A 17,721-nucleotide genomic window follows, 5' to 3' on the forward strand; every position below is an offset into this window, starting at 1 on the left:
ATAGGATATTCGCTCCCACATATTTGTTACATGACCCATCTTTCCAAGAGTCGGACCCCACATCATGAGCAAACATTGTAATCTCCCTTCTCTTCACTAAAGGTGGGAATTGGTTGGTGTCTCTCCTAACCTTTTATTAGAAATTAACATGCTAACAACAGAGGTTTGAGATTTTTAAAACAAAAAAAATAATAATACTGCTATGCTTCGTAAGAGATGTTGTCTGAGATTACAACCCCAACAAAATTAAATTACTATGACTTTATAGCGAAAAGCCAACGTTTCTGTACAAATACATTTGTTTTGCCTACTGTTAACTATGTCAAAATTATTTATTGTTGATTAATTAAAGTCATATAACATTCCAGTAAGTATCACAGATGACAAACCTCAAAAATGTGTTGTAGAAAGAAGAATTAGAAGCCATTTGTTAAAACTGATTTACACACTCTATAATTTTTTTCTCCATTTTAGCAGATTGTTATTCCCACTATCTCTGTACCCAACTACCTTCACAACAGGAATATTTCTTGCATCATTAATTCACAACTTTAGCCAATAAATACATTCATCATCAAACATAAGCCGTATACATACAGTTCATGGGGAAAGTGTCTTCTTTCTACCATAAAGGTGACAGTTTCCTGGGTACCCACTAAAGTGCTTCCAAGAACCCCTAAATTAATAAGTGAGATTAGTATGATCCTCAGATGCTGATACTTTGATATCGTGATATTGAGCCTTGCGGATATTACTGAAGTTTGCGAAATATGTTGCTTGTAAGCTTTCCTGAAATATGCAGATGTATATTGAACCAATATGATTTCCTTAAAATGTGGGGTTTACATTTTTACTTCATGATAAACCTTATTAGGACCTCTTAGGAGGGATTTGCTACAGTTTTGGTTTGGCTGCTGTAATTCTGAACTTATTTGTAATTCTATCCTAGCATACCTGATGGTTGCTTTGTGTAAATGCTTATGCTCAATATAGTAGGGCTGAGTTTGCTCTTGTGACAAACCAACGATAAAGGCTATAATCCTGATTGATTCAATGGAAAAGGTTATTTTACATGCAATAATTCTATGTCAGGACCGGAGGCGAGGATTATGCTTAATCTTTCTTTCCTTTTTATGAATAGCAGAAATTTAAAGCAACCACATTTCCTAAAACACCATGGGAAAAAGGACTACAAATGTCAACAACAAACCATTGCCCTTTAATGCTCTGATAATATGCTCCTACTCCCTATATACTTCCTCTTTCTTTCCTGTTTGCTGAAAGATAAGTGTTCTTACAATTTATTGCTTTTGAAACCATATAACATCTCCTTCAAGGCATGTGCATTGTATTCTCTTCTTCACCTTTTTCTTTTGCAGGTACATAGCCTCGCGGGAGCGCGTTCACCGCTCCATTCATGGCCGCTTCCCTCTGGGCAGGTGTGCAGAGAGGTCCGCTTGCCTGCAGAGGGCAGGGCGGGGCTGGAACGCGGATCGCGCTGGTCCGTGAGGTAGACGCACTTGTTTCTGACAAGGAGGCTTTCTGCCCGCGGTATAGCGCTGTAGCCTGACCGCCTCGGAAGCCCCGGCACCCCAATCCGGGGTCTGTATTGTTAAAATAAATCATATATTCAGTGGTAAGACACCCGGTAGGGTCTGTAAAAGCTTTTAAGGCTCCACTGATTATTTTTACACACAGCGCTCAAGCACCGACAACCGCTGTGGGACCGGGCCCAGGCGAGTGAAGGATCCCATTATAAGCAGGGAGATGGCCCCATTGGATTACCCCATATTTCTTGAGCAAGTTGGGCAATAGTTTTCTTTCAAGCTTGCCCCAGCCATACAAATAATTGTAACACAGCGTGTGTAAGAAATTGCTGGTTGACTATCGCAAAGTTCTGTGTTCGCCACAGAATAAATATTAGAGGTTACACCTGGCTCATTCGCCATCACTTGCACACACTCCTGACTGCTCATTCAACGCTAACCGTTAGCATAGTTTTGGTTTGGCCATGCAGTCAAATTAGTTTGTGAAGGAGGAAACCATATTGGTTCTCCCCATCAACAATAAATTCTGTGAGGCAGTAGACGCCTGAGTACATCATGCAGTGGCTGCAGACACTGAGCCTCTGGAGAGGTGCCTGCTTCAATTGGCCTGCCCACCCCCACTGAATCTATCCCAGTGCCCACCTAATAACACCTCGGCGGGCAGCTATCAAGCAATACAATGACCCTCTAAGTGCAAGCTAGATGGAGGGATAGACACAATAGTCTTTGACAGCGTAAAACAGGTGTTTTCAGAGCTCCCACAACCCCCCTTACTACTGTTCTCTTTCGACACCATGCAATCTGAGGGGGACCCCATCTCGTCTCTCCCCTCAGTAAGACGATGATGACTCTCAGGGTGAATCCAATGATGAGGCGGGCCCCTCCAGGCCTTGGAGACAAGCCTAAAGCCTCTCAGAGCCTCCCCAAACAAGGGGACCATCCGATATGTTGGATCCGGACGGCTTAGTGCATCCCTGATACTCAGAGTGGTGTCCATCGGACAAAGTCAGTACATATGTTGCTGGACGCTTGCGGAAACATCTAGAAAAAGAGGTTCGGGCAAAATTGAGAGTGGAATGCCCACACCCATCCATACCGAGCAAAGTCTCTTCTACCCCAGAGATTGATGAAAAGATGGCCACCTTCTTACAAAAATTTATCAAGGACCCAAAGAAAGGGATCAACAGGTTGTGTTAGATATATCCGGGCCACTTACAAAAATATTGGAATTGGCAGAACAGGCCAAAGATTCGGGCACCCCTTGTCCCCGGAATCCATATCAGGCTGGCCCAAAGGGTGATTATTTTTCTGGGGAATGCTAACTGTGCCCTCTCGGCTGAGAGGCAAAGATCACTCCTGATCAAGGTAGACCCCTAGTTGGGGGATCTTGCATCCTTCGAGGCGGGGGCAATTGCACAAGTTGGCCTCTTCGGAGAACCATTCATAAAAGAATTGTCAAGGTTCGTGGCGACTTTCACCTAGCTTGACAAAGCTCAGTCATCAATTAAAAAAGTTTTTCAGCTGTGCCTTTTCATCGCCGACAGTCGTGGGAGAGGGCGCTCGACCGGACAGTTCTACGTTCAAGCCCCCACCAAAGGACACGCTCCCGCAGAAGTCCAGATCAGCCTTGTTTAGGGGAATTCTTCCCCACTAGACAAGGCCAGCGTGGCAGAGGCACCAAAGGCACATTCAGAGGACAGCCTCAAGGAACTGAAACCAGTTTGTGTTCAGCCCTCGCATCCACATCCTTTGTTTTTTTTTCCCAAACTTGTGAACCAGGAAGTATGAATGCTGCTCCACAAGGTAGCGAAGGCCCCGGCTTCACTTCATCCGCAAAGCTTCCTGGGCAACCTTTTTGTGGTGGACAAAAAGGACGGAGGGCAAAGCTCGGTTATCAGTCTGAGAGAATTCAATGGTTGGTTGGTATACCCCCATTTCAAGATGGAGGGCATCCATCTCCTTTGTGATTTGTTACGTCCCAACGATTGGATGGTGTGTCTTGACCTCCAGGACGCTTATCTGACAATTCTAATTTTTTCCGCCCTCATCGTCGCTTCCTGCAGTTTCAATGAAAGGAACAGGTTTACGAGTTCACAACTCTCCTGTTTGGGCTCTCAGAGGCCCCTTGGTGCTTCACCAACGTTCTCAAACTGGTGATGGAGCATCTCAGAGCAAGAGGCTTCAGATTGATTATTTATCTGGATGATCTCCTACTGATGGATCAATGTCCATTCAGGTTGAGAGACCAACTACAATACACCATTTCCCTGCTGGGGAGACTGGGTATTTTAGCAATGCCAAACAATTACTCCTAATACCCTCCAGACAAACAACCTTTCTGAGGTTTGTTATAAATTCTATAGAAAAAACTCTCAGTTTACCATCTCGGAAGGTCCTCAAAATTTGCAAGGGATTGCGCAAGACAGTCTTCAGACAATCAACGTTTCTTCGTCATATAGCTCGGATAGTGGGCCTTCTAGCTTCATCTATTCAAGCAATCCTTCTGTGTCGTTCACATTATCATGCCCTTCAATGCCTTAATACCTTCCATTTACGTAGGGGCCTCTCTTACTCAGAACCAGTTCCCCTGATGACAGAAGTGAAGAACAAGATGCAGTGGTGGTTCTCCCACATGGAGGCATGGAATGGTCATTTTTGGTTCCGACCCGGATATAGTCATGGAATCCAATGCCAGTGACTCCAGTTGGGACGCACGATGCGGCGACTGTCACCGGAGGAAAGTTGTCTCTGGAGGAACAATCCCTACACATCAATTGTCTAGAGCTCTTGGCAGTGTTATTTGCAATTCGATGTTATACCTAGGACAGGACAAATTGTTCCGTATTGCTAAAGATGGACAAGCTGTCAGCAGTCTGATATATAAACCATCTAGGAGGCCCCAGATCCAAGGTCCTGGCAGATCTGGCCAAGGAACTCTGGGGATATTGCCTAACTTACAACATCTCCGTCATGGCGGAGCATCTTCTGGGATCCTCAAACCAGATTGCGGATTTGTGCTCGAGAGTGTCCGGACACAAGTTTGTGGCGGTTAAAGCGAAAGGTTTTTGGGAAACTCAGCTCAGTTTGGGGTCCCTTCACTATGATCTCTTTGCGTCCTATGTCCGTTGGAAACCGGATCCACAGCCCCTAGCAACAGACACCTTCCTTCACGATTAGTCGAAAGAGAAGGGTTAAGCCTTCCCTCCTTTTGCCATGATCACATGTAAAGCTGCGCAGGGAAAGGACCCAGCTGGTAGTGATCAAGTCTGTTTGGAGATTGCAGGTGTGGTTCCCGGTACTTCTGGAACTTCCCCGTGATCCAGATATTCTGACGAATCCCCTAGGGTAGAGTCACCTGTTAGTCCTTCAGGGTCATCTTCCCCTAATGGTGTGGAGGATTACTGGGAGAGATGGAGAGTCCCGGGCCTTTCATCGGACGCTAAAAGACTCCTGGCCACGGCCTGGGCCGACAGCACTTCCAAGAGATATAAATCTGCATGGCAAAATGAGTGCTTTGGTGTTTGCTTTCCACTAATGACCGAGCTGACAAAAATCTCTGAAATGCACTTCTCAAAGAAAGACAGAGGTTCTTAAAAAGGAGTTTAGGACGTTGAAAGCACACGTTTAAAAATAATCACAGCAGTGAAAGGAAAACATACCAAAATGATTCTCAACTGCAAAGTACCCAGCAAAGATATGTAGTTATATTATATTATTCAAAGCAAATAATGAAGAAAAAAGTCATCACCGTAGGGTCTGCCAGTCTCTTCATCTTTCTCATGCCAGCAAGACGATGACCCCTTTCGACTGCAAAAGAGATAGAGATAACCACCCTCACGGGACAGATATCAGGTATCCGACGTCAAGAATCCTGATTGAGGCCACTCTCACCCTCGCCATCGCACTGGCTCTTTTTCATATCTTAAAGAACCGGAGAAGGGCTTTCTAGAAAAACCCCTCCCATAAAAAACTAAATATTCAAAATGCTGGTTAGTTTAGGTAAGCTCTGAAAGAAATGCGTTGGGACCTGGCTGGAATCCAAACACACCCCTCACAAAGTCAAACCTTTCCCTGCTTGCACTATAAACATCAATCTGGTACATTCTTATCGTGCTGACTGCCTAACTCCTCCATATTATGTACTAGTTCTTAGATGATAATATGTCCTAGCTCTTCGGTGAGAAAAAGTACAAAAGCAAGCACAGTTTACAATGTGGAAATATACGAACAGATTTAACATGGCAGTGTCTAACGCTACGATAAAGTCAATAGGCAGCTAAACTGAATACAAAATGTAGTTTGCAACTGGTGAACACCGGACAACTAATCCAGATGCAAAATGGTGCAACACAAAGTCAGTGGTCAAAAACACACATTTCACTACAGTTGGTATATTCTACGCAAAGAAGATCCTATGGGGTGCGACGTTGTTCCCATCTTGAATTTACTGGCATCCTTAGAGTCTAAAGGCAGGGCATAAAATACAGTGAATTCCTATCGATCTGCTATATCTGCAGGTCTTCCAGTGTGAAAACATCCCCTGATCTGCAAACTTCTGAGGGGTATTTATCTCACTCTCCCTCCACAGCCTAGATACTCCAAATTGTGGGACGTCAATGTGGGTCTCAACTTTTTTCAATATTGGCAAAATAATGAATATCTTTTGTGCAAAGAATTGTCTGCGAAATTGGCAATGCTATTGTGTTTGATTTTTTTGCATCAAAGTCTCGGACGACCGGGCCCTGGACATTTCGAGTAGAGTCTTTACACCACAAGGAGTGACATTCCACATATCTAGAAGAACCAAAATGGATTCAAGGCTGATATCTTATCCCGCGTTTGATAGGATCTCAAAATTGTGTGTAGTGAGATGCTTGAAGGCAACAGAGGATGTATGTCCACCGGGGGAAGATCATCTGCTGATTTCCATCAGGAAACCCTTTAGAGCGGTTTGTTCCCCTACCATAGCCCGATGGGTCCTTTGGGTTATGCAAGAAGCAGGGATCAATGTTGCAGTGTTCAACGCACATTCAGTTAGAGGAGCTATGGCTTTTTAAGGCGTTCTCTTCAGAGGCTAGACTAGAGTACATTATTAATGCGACTGAGTGGTCATCAGATTCCATGTCCAAACTGTTTTATTTTAAACCAGTAATCGACATGGCATCCTTGGTGGTAAATAAGCTTTAAACAAGCACAATCTTCGCCACTGGTCCTGACATAGAATGAAACATTTCCTAGCTAAGATAATGGAAAGTTTCAATTCTATTAAGGACACAGAGACTAGGATTATTCTCTCCCAAACAGAATATGTTTTTCCACCCAGAAATAAAAATAAGTGGATCGGAGATTTGGTTGGGAATAAGTAAGGATTTGTTTTTCCCTTTTCAAAACAGATGTACATATTGTTATTCTGACATCAGAAATGATTTCTCTTTGATAATATGTTATACATGATTGAGATTGCCTTCTCGATTGTATACAGTTTGATTTGTTTCATATATGTTCTGTTCATTAATTTCAACTGTGTCTTTTTTCCAGGCAATGACACAGCTAAAGGCAAATACATCGAGCATGGTTTTCATCTCACGTCAAGAAAGAGGAAGTGCATTAGGAGACGGACCATATTATCGGAGCATTAAAGGACATTGACTGGTTGTTGACTTTTGTAGTCCTTTTTCCCATGGTGTTCTGGGAAATATGGTTGCTTTAAAAGTCAGCTGTTAATAAAAAGGAATGAAAGATTAAGCATAATCCTCGCCTCTGTGTCCTTCATAGAATTGAAACTTTCTGTTACGTTAGATAGGACATTTTTCATTCTGACCTGTTTATTATGAAAAGGTATGGCAAAGATAATAGGCCTGATGGAGATATCATGAAATGTTTATCTTAAAGCCAATAGACTTTAAGGTAAGCACCGTATGAAAGCCTGCAGACATATATTTTGTTACACAGATTTCATTTGTAGGCAAGGATTCTGGTGTATATTACCCCCTTTGACAAACTCTAAAAGTAGAAGATTTGCACTGTAATAAATCTTGCAAGAATCCCTTCAGGAAGGTCTGATGGGCTTAGTTGCCTGTTAGGATAATAAAACAATCATTAAAAACATATTTCACTATCGCAACCAGCACATGTCTCTTTACTTCCAGTGCTGATAAAAAAAACACCTCCATTTTGATATTAGTGCTCCTAGACCATCAATCAGCACACGTGACAAGCTCACCAGCAAATCGTGTGTGAAAATAAACACAGTAAAATCAAAAAGTTACACTCTCCAATATTTTTTTTTTTCGTTTATGTATGTAATGCGAAACCTACCTTACTTTATGCTGTCAGTGTTCTAGAAAAGAAAATCAAAGAACGCATGTTTTTAATTTCCTTACAATGTGGTTTTCATTTAAAATTTCATTTGAATAATGCTCACTGTAAAATCTCTCATTCCTCAAAACTGACATACCTGTATTCTTAAGCAAACAGTGAATACTAAACGGATGATTCTCAAATAGCCTAAATCATTATAGAGTACTAAAATCAAACAATAAATCATGTAATAGAAAAATACATAACAAGTAACATATAATATGGTTCTATATTGCCACCTAGGGGTTCAAGTGACATTTGTATACAACTTTGCCTTCAACCTTGCTTGTGGTTTGTGAATGGCACCACCTTAGCAATATAGAAACATATTACACAGTTTCAGTAAACCATTAAAAAAAAATTTGTAAACACATTTTTATTGATTTCGGTATGTGTTGTACAGTAGCTTTCACAATATGATTCAGAATACGATTTTTCATAGCACATAATATATAACAATATTATCTCTGTGACATGGTATTACATTGTGTAGTTCTGGTATATAGTTCTGTTTACAAATTGAATGCCAATGTTCATTCTTGACTACCATTTGGATATATAGTGCTTATTTGGTATAGTGTATCGCACCAAATGAGAGTGTGTTCTGTTTAATACTTTTTAACATGTAACAATTAACATTTCTCCCCTCCCTCCGTTTTCTAACTTGACATCTTGCTCTCATAGGGGAAACTTAGCAGTGACGTGTCATAATTTAGCCATTTGTCGTCAACGCATGGTCATTGCTCAATTTTGTTTTGGGAGAGATCCTATTGAAAGTCTGTGCCTGGCGGCACTACTTCAATGACATATTTCTGCTATTAGCAAATCATACAGAAAACCATTACATATTTTACACACACTCGCGCACGCATGCGCCCAGCCGGGGACCGGCGTTCGTTCGGCAGGTGTTACCGCCATAAAACGTGCCCCACTCCAATCCAGCTTCAGGGAAATATCCCTTCAGGAAAATATCCCTGAAGCTGTCAGTAGAAACTGACCAAGTGACCCTGCTCTTGTGAATCGTCTTTTCTACCTGGAGTGTAGTGCTGGCTAGAGCATAGCAACAGATATATTTATATGTACGTTGAGGAGATTTAGGTCAGCCTTCATCTGCTATTGGTCTGTATGGTTGTTTACACTCTGCTTCCATCCATTAGAACATGGGTCAGCCTTTCAATCTTTAGGCCTGCGAGTAACAACATTGGTCTCTTCACACGTGCACATCCGCTTGCATGCTTAAGTGTAAGGGTCTGGAAGTCCAGTTTTTTAAATTTCAATTTTTTCCTTTTACAAGTCCCCTTTCACTGGTTTCCTTCTCTTTTTTTCTGTGCATTTTTAGGGTGTACTACAGCTCCCAGGGCAGTGCTAATGGGCAGCGCTAATGGGCAGCTTGCTCGCCCCTCTTTTCATCTGCAGTGCGCTGCAACCCATGCATCCTCTACCACTAAACCAGGCAACACTTATAGAATGGTATTTCCCATAGCTTATCATTGTTTTACCTTTCCAAGATGGGCAGACTGTTGAGTTCAAATGTGCTGGTCATGCTGGAGCTTTAAAATCACAATGCATTCTGTATTGTGCTTGCCAGACAGCCACCCACTTCGGTGTTTATTCATTTCAGTTATTATTGCAAGCATATGCCTGCCATACTTATGTTGTTAAGTGTGTGTGTGTAAGCATGTATGCCTTATTGTGTGTCTAAACCCATCAATTACAAAATACACTGTCAAATTTATGAGCCAGCCCTATCAGCATTTCCAGTGCTTGTTTTCTGTTGTATGCGCTGAGTGTGATTCTACTTACTCGATGGCACTTTTTTGCACAACATCTGCTTTGTGGAAAGGTTGGCTATGGAATGCTGTAAACAAGCTTCAGTTTTCAAGTGGTATATCCCACAACTACTCCTTCCTGCCTGCACATTACAGCTTCTAAAGTGTCTGGAATATTTACAGCATGTTGTGGCAGGCCATCTCTGCCTCACTAGAAGTGTGTGTGTGGAGAAGTGTGGCTCAATGGTTAGAGCGGCAGACCCTGATGCAGGAATCTGGCCTGGGACCAGGGTTCAATTCCCGCCTCGGCGGGTCTTGGGCTCAATTTCCTCAGACCTGATAATTCTCGCATCGGTGCCTAATCTAATTCATGGGTCTCACTCTGTAACTCTGGGTAATAGCTTGCTTAATCTCCACAACGGCCCCAACAGCGCTGGGATTCCTGACTTCACCTTGGAGGTTGCCCAGGAGTGGGCACCTCACAGGGAAAAGCCAGGAGGGGTTCCACAGCGGTATGTGTACAGCGCCTTGAGACCCTAACGGGTGAGTAGTGCGCTATACAAGTACGAAGTTTACAGTTTACTAGAGGAAAAGGTGGCTTCCCTTGAATGGTATGTCAGTCTGGTGGTATTGTAGAGTGACTCAAATACAAGGGTATTGGAAGTAAAAAGTATGTCTGCCAGGGTGTTTATGAAAAGTTGTTATGAAAAAGCACATTCTTTATACATAATCATCATGCGTAAAGTGAGAGGAAAAGATACAGGATCACTAGATGCCTCTTTAGAATAGAACCTGAAGCAGGGATTCTTCGGTAAACTGAGGAAACCTACAAGATATGGAAAGTGTGTTGAGACTGAGACTTAGGTCTGTGTGTCCACTTGGAGTCGAGGAATCTCTTATCATTTATTTTAATGTTGCAGTAATATGTTATTCTCTTTTTTTTTTTGGGCTGCAGGGGTTAGGGAGCCACAATGGGGGCCGCCGTGGAACGGACTGATGAACTAGTGCGCGAGTATCTCATCTTCAGGGGTTTCACCACCACGCTAAAGCAATTCGACGCTGACGTAAAGGCAAACAAGGAGAAGGGATTCAGGGTGAGTAAGCAGAAAGAAAAGGTACTTCTGGCTAAAAATGTACACTTAAGGAGACCGAAAGCAAGGCTCATATTGACAAAATCAACATGGGGCACTCACTGAGAACATTCTCACATATAGCATACATTACATATATAATTGGCTGTGGGGCTAATGTGAATTTGAGTTAGGAACATTGAGGCCTATTCACAAATGTAAACTTACACGTGGGAAAATCTACTCATGCCAGTTTACTCTTTCACTTTGAGTATCCTTAATATTTTTGGCTATTACCATTTACAAGTGTAAAGTTACCCAAAAGTGTAGGTTTACATGTCCCCACCAGCTGAAATATGGGGTTGAGTCAGTAAAATGAAATTTCGTATAGGACCATAACATTTACTTTATGGCTGTATTTGATATCCCACAATTGGGGCATATACCTTGCTATGGTAAAGTATAGGGAACACATTGATGATGTTAAATATATTAATGTCAGCCAGGTTAGATTATTGTAACACCATCTACCTGGAACTCCCTAATTGTAGTTAAATAAGGTTCAGCATGTCAAGAACTAAATATCTATATTAGCACTGTTGCTGAAAGCCAGAGATTATGTTTCCCATGTGCTGGCTTCCCCTCAGTGGCACCCAATAAAGGAACAGGTTGTTTTTTGTTGTGTTTGGTCCGCAAGGCGATGTACTATCCTGATGCTTCCTTCCTTTCGGGCGCTTTAAATTGGTACCATCCTTCTCTTATTGAGCTCATATGACTAAGCAATTTTGATGGTATCACTTTTCCTGTGGGGGTTGACCATTTTTAAAGCTGCAGTACTAAAGTGGAACAGACACCCGCTGAAGATTAGGAGGGATTCGACCCTTTTAAAGTTCAGAGGTCATGAGCCACTTTTAGTCTGATCTAGCTTTCAGTTATCTGTTATTTTTTTTAGGTTGGCCATTTAATGGCGCTTGCGTCATTCATGGCAAATATATTGTTATTGATAAATAATACACATACATTACATACATACAGGGGCTTTAGACCAGCCCTCTTCTGCCATTGACTTTCCATTTGTTTAAGTGTCATTAGCAATTTGGGTCAGCTGCCGGAGTTAAATATATATATAATAATGCGGAAATGGGTTAACTCGCTTTAACTATTAGTTGTCACGCACATTTTTGTTCAACCCATATGAGAGCCATTGGGTGCTTAGAATGTTACAAAATATTAGTGATATTTTGCCTGGTCACACATGACTTCACTTTAGAAGAGCAGAGAAGTCCATCTCCTTATCAACACTCCCACTGCATCAAGGATAGCTTTTATTTGTCAACAGGCTCTCTAAGTGACAATATGCAGCACAGGCTCTAAATAAGCCACACCTGCATCGGGCACCACACAGTCTGCACTGATTCCACTTGACCTTGTTTCATTTAGTTTTTTCATATATATCCCAGCCTGTCCGCAGAGGACTTCCATCACCCTTTGCTTCTGACGCGTTTTGTTCTGGGGATAACTGTCACATTTACACTTTCATTCACTTCTCGCGTGTTTCACTGTCAATTGTACCAGGAAGTAGGTTGCGGCAAAGTTATGGCTGCCCCACTCATGCTCCTTTCACTTCCGTGTTACGAGGGGCGTGCAGTGTGGGTGTTCCAGAATAATGCTGAAAGGAGCTTTCATTTCTGGGTCGCTAGGTCGTCATCTATCCTCTGGGCCAGCTCCCAGTCACTCTGCCATTGTGGTGTTCTGCTAACTAAACAACAACTAAAGGCACGGCCACCTCGAAGTACTTCTCCTTAGGTGGGTCCAGGAAGCATCTGAAATATCAAAATGACTTGCAAAATGTACTAAAAGCAGCGAGTTTTTAAATGCAACTATGCAAAGCTTCACACGGGTCCCTCTATTTAAGACCACAGGGCGTTAGGATTCCTATGTAGCCTGGTGCTAATGTAGCATTAGCTTTTAGATGTCACTGCCTGTTTTCCACCAGACAAGAGCTTTCCATTCATTGGTCCGCACATTATTGTTACAATCTTCACAATTGTAATAGTGGCATACTCTGCAGCCGTGAATAGATTTTTCACATCTGACCACCAGAAAAGACACTTACCAAACTACTGTTGATTTAAACGCCATCACCCAAAAAACCTGTGTTGCATTTAAAACAGTTTCTAAAACCATTAGCAGTGATTTGTGAATAGTGTTTATAACAGGGTGACTAGAAGAATGCAGGCATACACCACACATATGAAGAGCCCTAATTCTGGTCAGCACAGAAAGGTACTATGGTCAGAATGAATGAAATGCAAAGAAAAACTCAACAGGAAAAGTTATAGGGTTTCGAGCTGGCTGGTATTTTATCTGTCTCATCAGTATTTTACTGTCCTTGATAACATTTTTATGTCCATGATTGTGAAAATATTGAGGGAAGCAGTGAAATTGGTTATTTGTTCCCTTGTGAAATGGAAGCATAAAACAACAAACACACGAAGAAATCACTTACAATATATTTGATAGGGAGTAAAATTATTTTAAAATTATTATTATGCATCGGAGAGGTAATTGTTAGGGCGCCAAAGAATACTGAGGATTTTTCACAACTTCATTTTGACCTACAAGCACTTGCACCTTCTTGAGTTGTAAAATAGAGGTGTTTTGGGGGGGACAATTGGACAAAGGTACGTTTTCCTGAGAAAAGTTGCAACCTTACTGACAAGGGAACAGTGTCTGGTTGTGGTTGTTAGGCTGCCATTTGACTCACCTCCGCACCAAAAGGAAGGCATTGCTAATACTGTAAGCTCATGTTTGTAGATCAGATAGCTGATTTGGTTGAGCAGTTTCTGCAAAGATGTGCATTTGGAGAATTCAGGTCTCATTCTGGAGCCTCAGCACAAATTAAATGGGAGTTATTGTCTTGGGTGAGAATGCCCACTTCAAGTGCATTTGTACAGTCCTCGTAGAAACTTCCAACCTTTGCCTTTGCTAATGGTTGTTTATTGGTATATTAACCCCAGGAAGCCACCCATCAGAGGGTGGTAGTTGTCCTTTACAGATGCCCAAACATAAACATATTCAAGGACTCTTGGATGGCTAGGAAACATGCTGTTGGAATTTTTCTTCTAATACATTTTCTTTAAGTCCTGCAGTCCCCTGATCTGGTAAATGGTGTAAGAAAAACCTGAATTAAGATGAAGGAAAAGAATAGTTATTTCATATTAAACTATATATAGGTGTTGTTTGTAAAACAAATGTATAACTGTTATGCAGTTTGGAATCTTACCTCATTATCTCCCATTATTTTTCATACACTTTTTTTTAATGACGATGTTCTCTTTTGTCTGTTATTAATCTTCAGGTCGATAAGATTGTGGAACAGCTGCAGCAGTTTATCCAGAGCTTTGATCTCAGCGGTCTCCGGGATTACTGGGTTTACCTGGACCGGCGGCTCTTCAGTCGCCTGGAAGATGTCTACCGGCCCACAGTCAGCAAGCTGAAGACCAGCCTATACCGCTACTACCTGGTCTACACCATACAGGTGTGTCCTCCGCACCACCCATTGGCGAGTTAGGTTTTCTGGTGTGTAAAACTCCTTCAAGGTGGCACAGTATTAACAAAATATAAGAGGAATGATTCTTATATCATTTTCATTTTGGATTAGTTCATTCTTTAGTTCCTGTTCTTGCGTATGATTATGTCCCCAATCCAGGTTTTCTCTTTAATGTCTTTGTGCTCTGTTATACATTAGAGTCCGTTGCTTACAGTAGTGTAGTTGCTTTACAGCTTTATTTTCAATTAAAGTTGGAAGGGGGTCTTGAACACTTTTACTGTATCTATTAGCATCTAGAATCATGAGGATCATTTCAATTAGCCCATATGTAAATAAAACTTGTTTTATTGTATTGTAGACAAACCGGGTTGATAAGGCTCAGGAGTTATTTCAGAATATCCACTACACCTCTCCAATCCTAAATAAATTACATAGAATGTAACCCTCCAAATAAAAGTATACACTTTCAGCAGTTTTCAAACTTTCCTTAATCGTCTTTAATTAAAATTCCATAGTACAAGTTACATCAAAAAATTCCATTCTAGATGGAAAATGTTAGAGCCTTTTGACTCTCCGTCACCCCATATTTCAATAAAACTGGTTTTAAAACATTTCGACTCACAGATCTAAAAATTAACAATCCATTTAAATACACACATTTGAGATTTTCATCCCTAAATCACAGCTACAAAATCCCTTCAGATTCCTTTAGCGATGTAGCTATTTCGGGTATGAATACAAAGGATTATCTCCAATATGAAATTTAAAAATGTACTGCCTCATACCCTTATTTGCTAATGCCGTAAAATAGGAAAAGGAGACACAATCCTGACAGGACCCCCAACATAGGGAAGTGGACCTCTTTTTCTTAACATATATAATATCTCTCGCTCTCGAAATAGATTCAGTTTTGGCATGTATATTCTTATTGGACAGTTCAACAGGGAAATCCCATCTGTAGAGGGCCAGTGAAAACAGACTTCCTACCTCTGATAGTGTGCATTGTACATTGATGGCCCCTTTCTGTTCACTCTTCATAATTTCATCCCAGCACCACAATTACATCTTTACATTGCTTGCAACCAATAGCTTATCCCAAAATTTCAATAATGCTCTTTTGGCCAGGCAGGACCACGATGTTAACCCTGTTTCTAGCCTTATGGCTTGGACCATAGAGGATCTGGGAAGATGCAATATCCTTTTTAGGGACTTTCCTTCAATTGTATCCAGTTTCCTAGTCCCACTTAAATACATAATTTCGGAAACATATAGCCATTTGGTCTATACCGATGCATTATACACTGTCAATAATGGGTCTAACCTGGGGCCTCCAAACTCTTTCTGGAATGTACTTCATCCCATGATTGTTAGCAGGGCATTAGCTGTAATTACCTCAAAACAAGACTTCCAGCTTAACTTTGAAGTAAAATGCATACCCAAATAATGATACATCGTCAATTTTTCTATACTTTTCTTTCCCCAGATATCTTTTAAATTCATCCTTTCTGTCTCTTAACTGTCTTGTGTTCTGCATATATATATATATATATTAGAGTCCTTGTAGTCGCTTCACTGCTTTATATTCAGCTAGATTTGGAAGTGGTCTTGAACTCTTCCACTGTATCTATTAGTGTCTAGAATCACGAGAATCATTTCAATTAGCCCAATTGTAGATAACACTTGTTTTCTTGTATTGTAGACAAACCGGATTGATAAGGCTCAGGAGTTCTTTCTGAAGCAGGCCTCTGAGCTTCAGAACCAGCCCGAGTGGAAGGACTGGTTCCTGCTGCCATTCCTGCCGACGCCAGACTCCAATCCTGCTTTTGCTCCATATTTCTCTAGACAGTGGGCAGATACGTTCCTGGTGTCCCTGCACAACTTTTTGAGTGTCCTTTTCCAGTGTATGCATATCCTTTCTTAGTCCTCTACATGAAGTCAGTACTTACTCTTTGTTATAGGGTAATGCTTTGTTTTCTTACAGCATTTAAGAGGCTGCAAAATGTAGTTCACCCGTTGTGTTTACAAATGCCATCTAGTCCTTCAATTTGGAACATCATCTTGAAATTCTGAAAAGGAAAAGTGAGCATAAACTGTAGTCATGTCAAGAATTTCTCACTGTGCCAATACCTACTATTCTGCACATCCCAGTACCAATAGCTTTGAAAGTATTTGTGGCTTAGGGATAGCAAGTTAGAAAACCATAACAATAAATAAAGGTAGGTTAATGCTACAGTGATGCCCTTACCCCGTTTTCCCTGTGTTTTATGAGTTTATTTGCACATGAAGATGGATATAATGTACCTTTCACACTGTTTTCCACTGCGGTCTCTTTTAATGTTGCATCAATACCCCTTCAACTTGTTTCTCTTCTTACCTTTTACCTCAATGGTGAGACATTAAGCTTTCATTGTAATAAACGACCCATGGCCCATCCCCATGGAAGGTGAAGGAACTTGCTGCTGTGCAGTTACAGGATGCATAGCAAAAGGTAAAATAATGTTTAACAAAGGGAAAAAACTAAAAAATGAATCTCTCTGTTAGTGGGGGAAGCTGCTAAAATCTCGGTGACGTCTGTCATAAGCTGGAAGTGTGAGACACCCCTTTCCTCTTTTAGAATGACCACAACAGTCCTATTGCCCCCCTCCACCTGCAGACCCAAGTGCATCTTATGGTTTCCTCGCCCAGCACCAAAACCATTTAAAAATATTAATATGTGCATTTATGAACACCTATATGTTTGTAATATGTGTGAAGAAAGGTGGTGAATGGCACTCTTTCACATGGTGAGGATTAAAGTTCCTACCTTGCTTCTGTCTTTCCACCACACCCTCCCAGGCTCTCATATTGCAAATGTCCCTAAGGAAGAACGAGCGATGGTGGTGCCACTTTCTGGTTGGAGGGGCTTAGGGTACCCTGACCTACAAAGTCATTTTGTTACCTTTCGTTCTCCTGATCATTCTTTTATCCAATTTGTTCTGCCTTTAATAAAAAGGAGAGTAACATGTTGGTCACACCTTATGAGTATCTGTTCAGCATTTTACCATAATTTTGCAAAATGACCTTCATGTGGATGCTCTGACCAATGGTTTGCAGTTATAGAAATGCATTAAACTAAAAGGATAATGTTGAGGGTCATAGCTGTAAATGGAGGTTATATGCCAAATCTCACCATCATATGAGCCTTTTAGCCCCCCCGTCTTTTTAAGGCCCTCTGAAGCTTTTATACGATTTTTCACATCTATACATTCTTGTGCACTTCAAGTCCTCTCCTTAATTTGATATATATTTCAGTTACTCTCCGCTGAAGAGCAATAGTATCCACGGTTTCTTTCTCTTCTCTGGGTGATATGCTCTTTGGTTGGTCGTCTCTGATTCTAGTACTTAATTCTTCTGTGCCACTGTCTAACATTTTCTCCTTGTTC

The 17,721-nt window shown here is 41.4% G+C and overlaps 1 protein-coding gene across 5 annotated transcripts in view; it reads left to right on the plus strand.

The window, feature by feature from the left end:
• The window catches only part of WDR91 (WD repeat domain 91), a 178,295-nt gene that overhangs the window by 20,352 nt on the left and 140,222 nt on the right, over positions 1-17,721 (plus strand). For 4 of the 5 annotated variants that reach the window (XM_069227939.1, XM_069227940.1, XM_069227943.1 and 1 more), the window contains exons 2-4: positions 10,632-10,770; positions 14,108-14,287; positions 15,999-16,206. In XM_069227939.1, the coding sequence (XP_069084040.1) occupies positions 10,648-10,770; positions 14,108-14,287; positions 15,999-16,206 (511 nt within the window). In that variant the 5' untranslated portion in view covers positions 10,632-10,647. The remainder of the gene's footprint in view (positions 1-10,631; positions 10,771-14,107; positions 14,288-15,998; positions 16,207-17,721) is intronic. The other variant, XM_069227941.1, reaches the window with a different exon arrangement.

Source organism: Pleurodeles waltl, chromosome 4_1, assembly GCF_031143425.1.
Source record: "Pleurodeles waltl isolate 20211129_DDA chromosome 4_1, aPleWal1.hap1.20221129, whole genome shotgun sequence".
In the NCBI taxonomy this organism is placed as follows: domain Eukaryota; kingdom Metazoa; phylum Chordata; class Amphibia; order Caudata; family Salamandridae; genus Pleurodeles; species Pleurodeles waltl.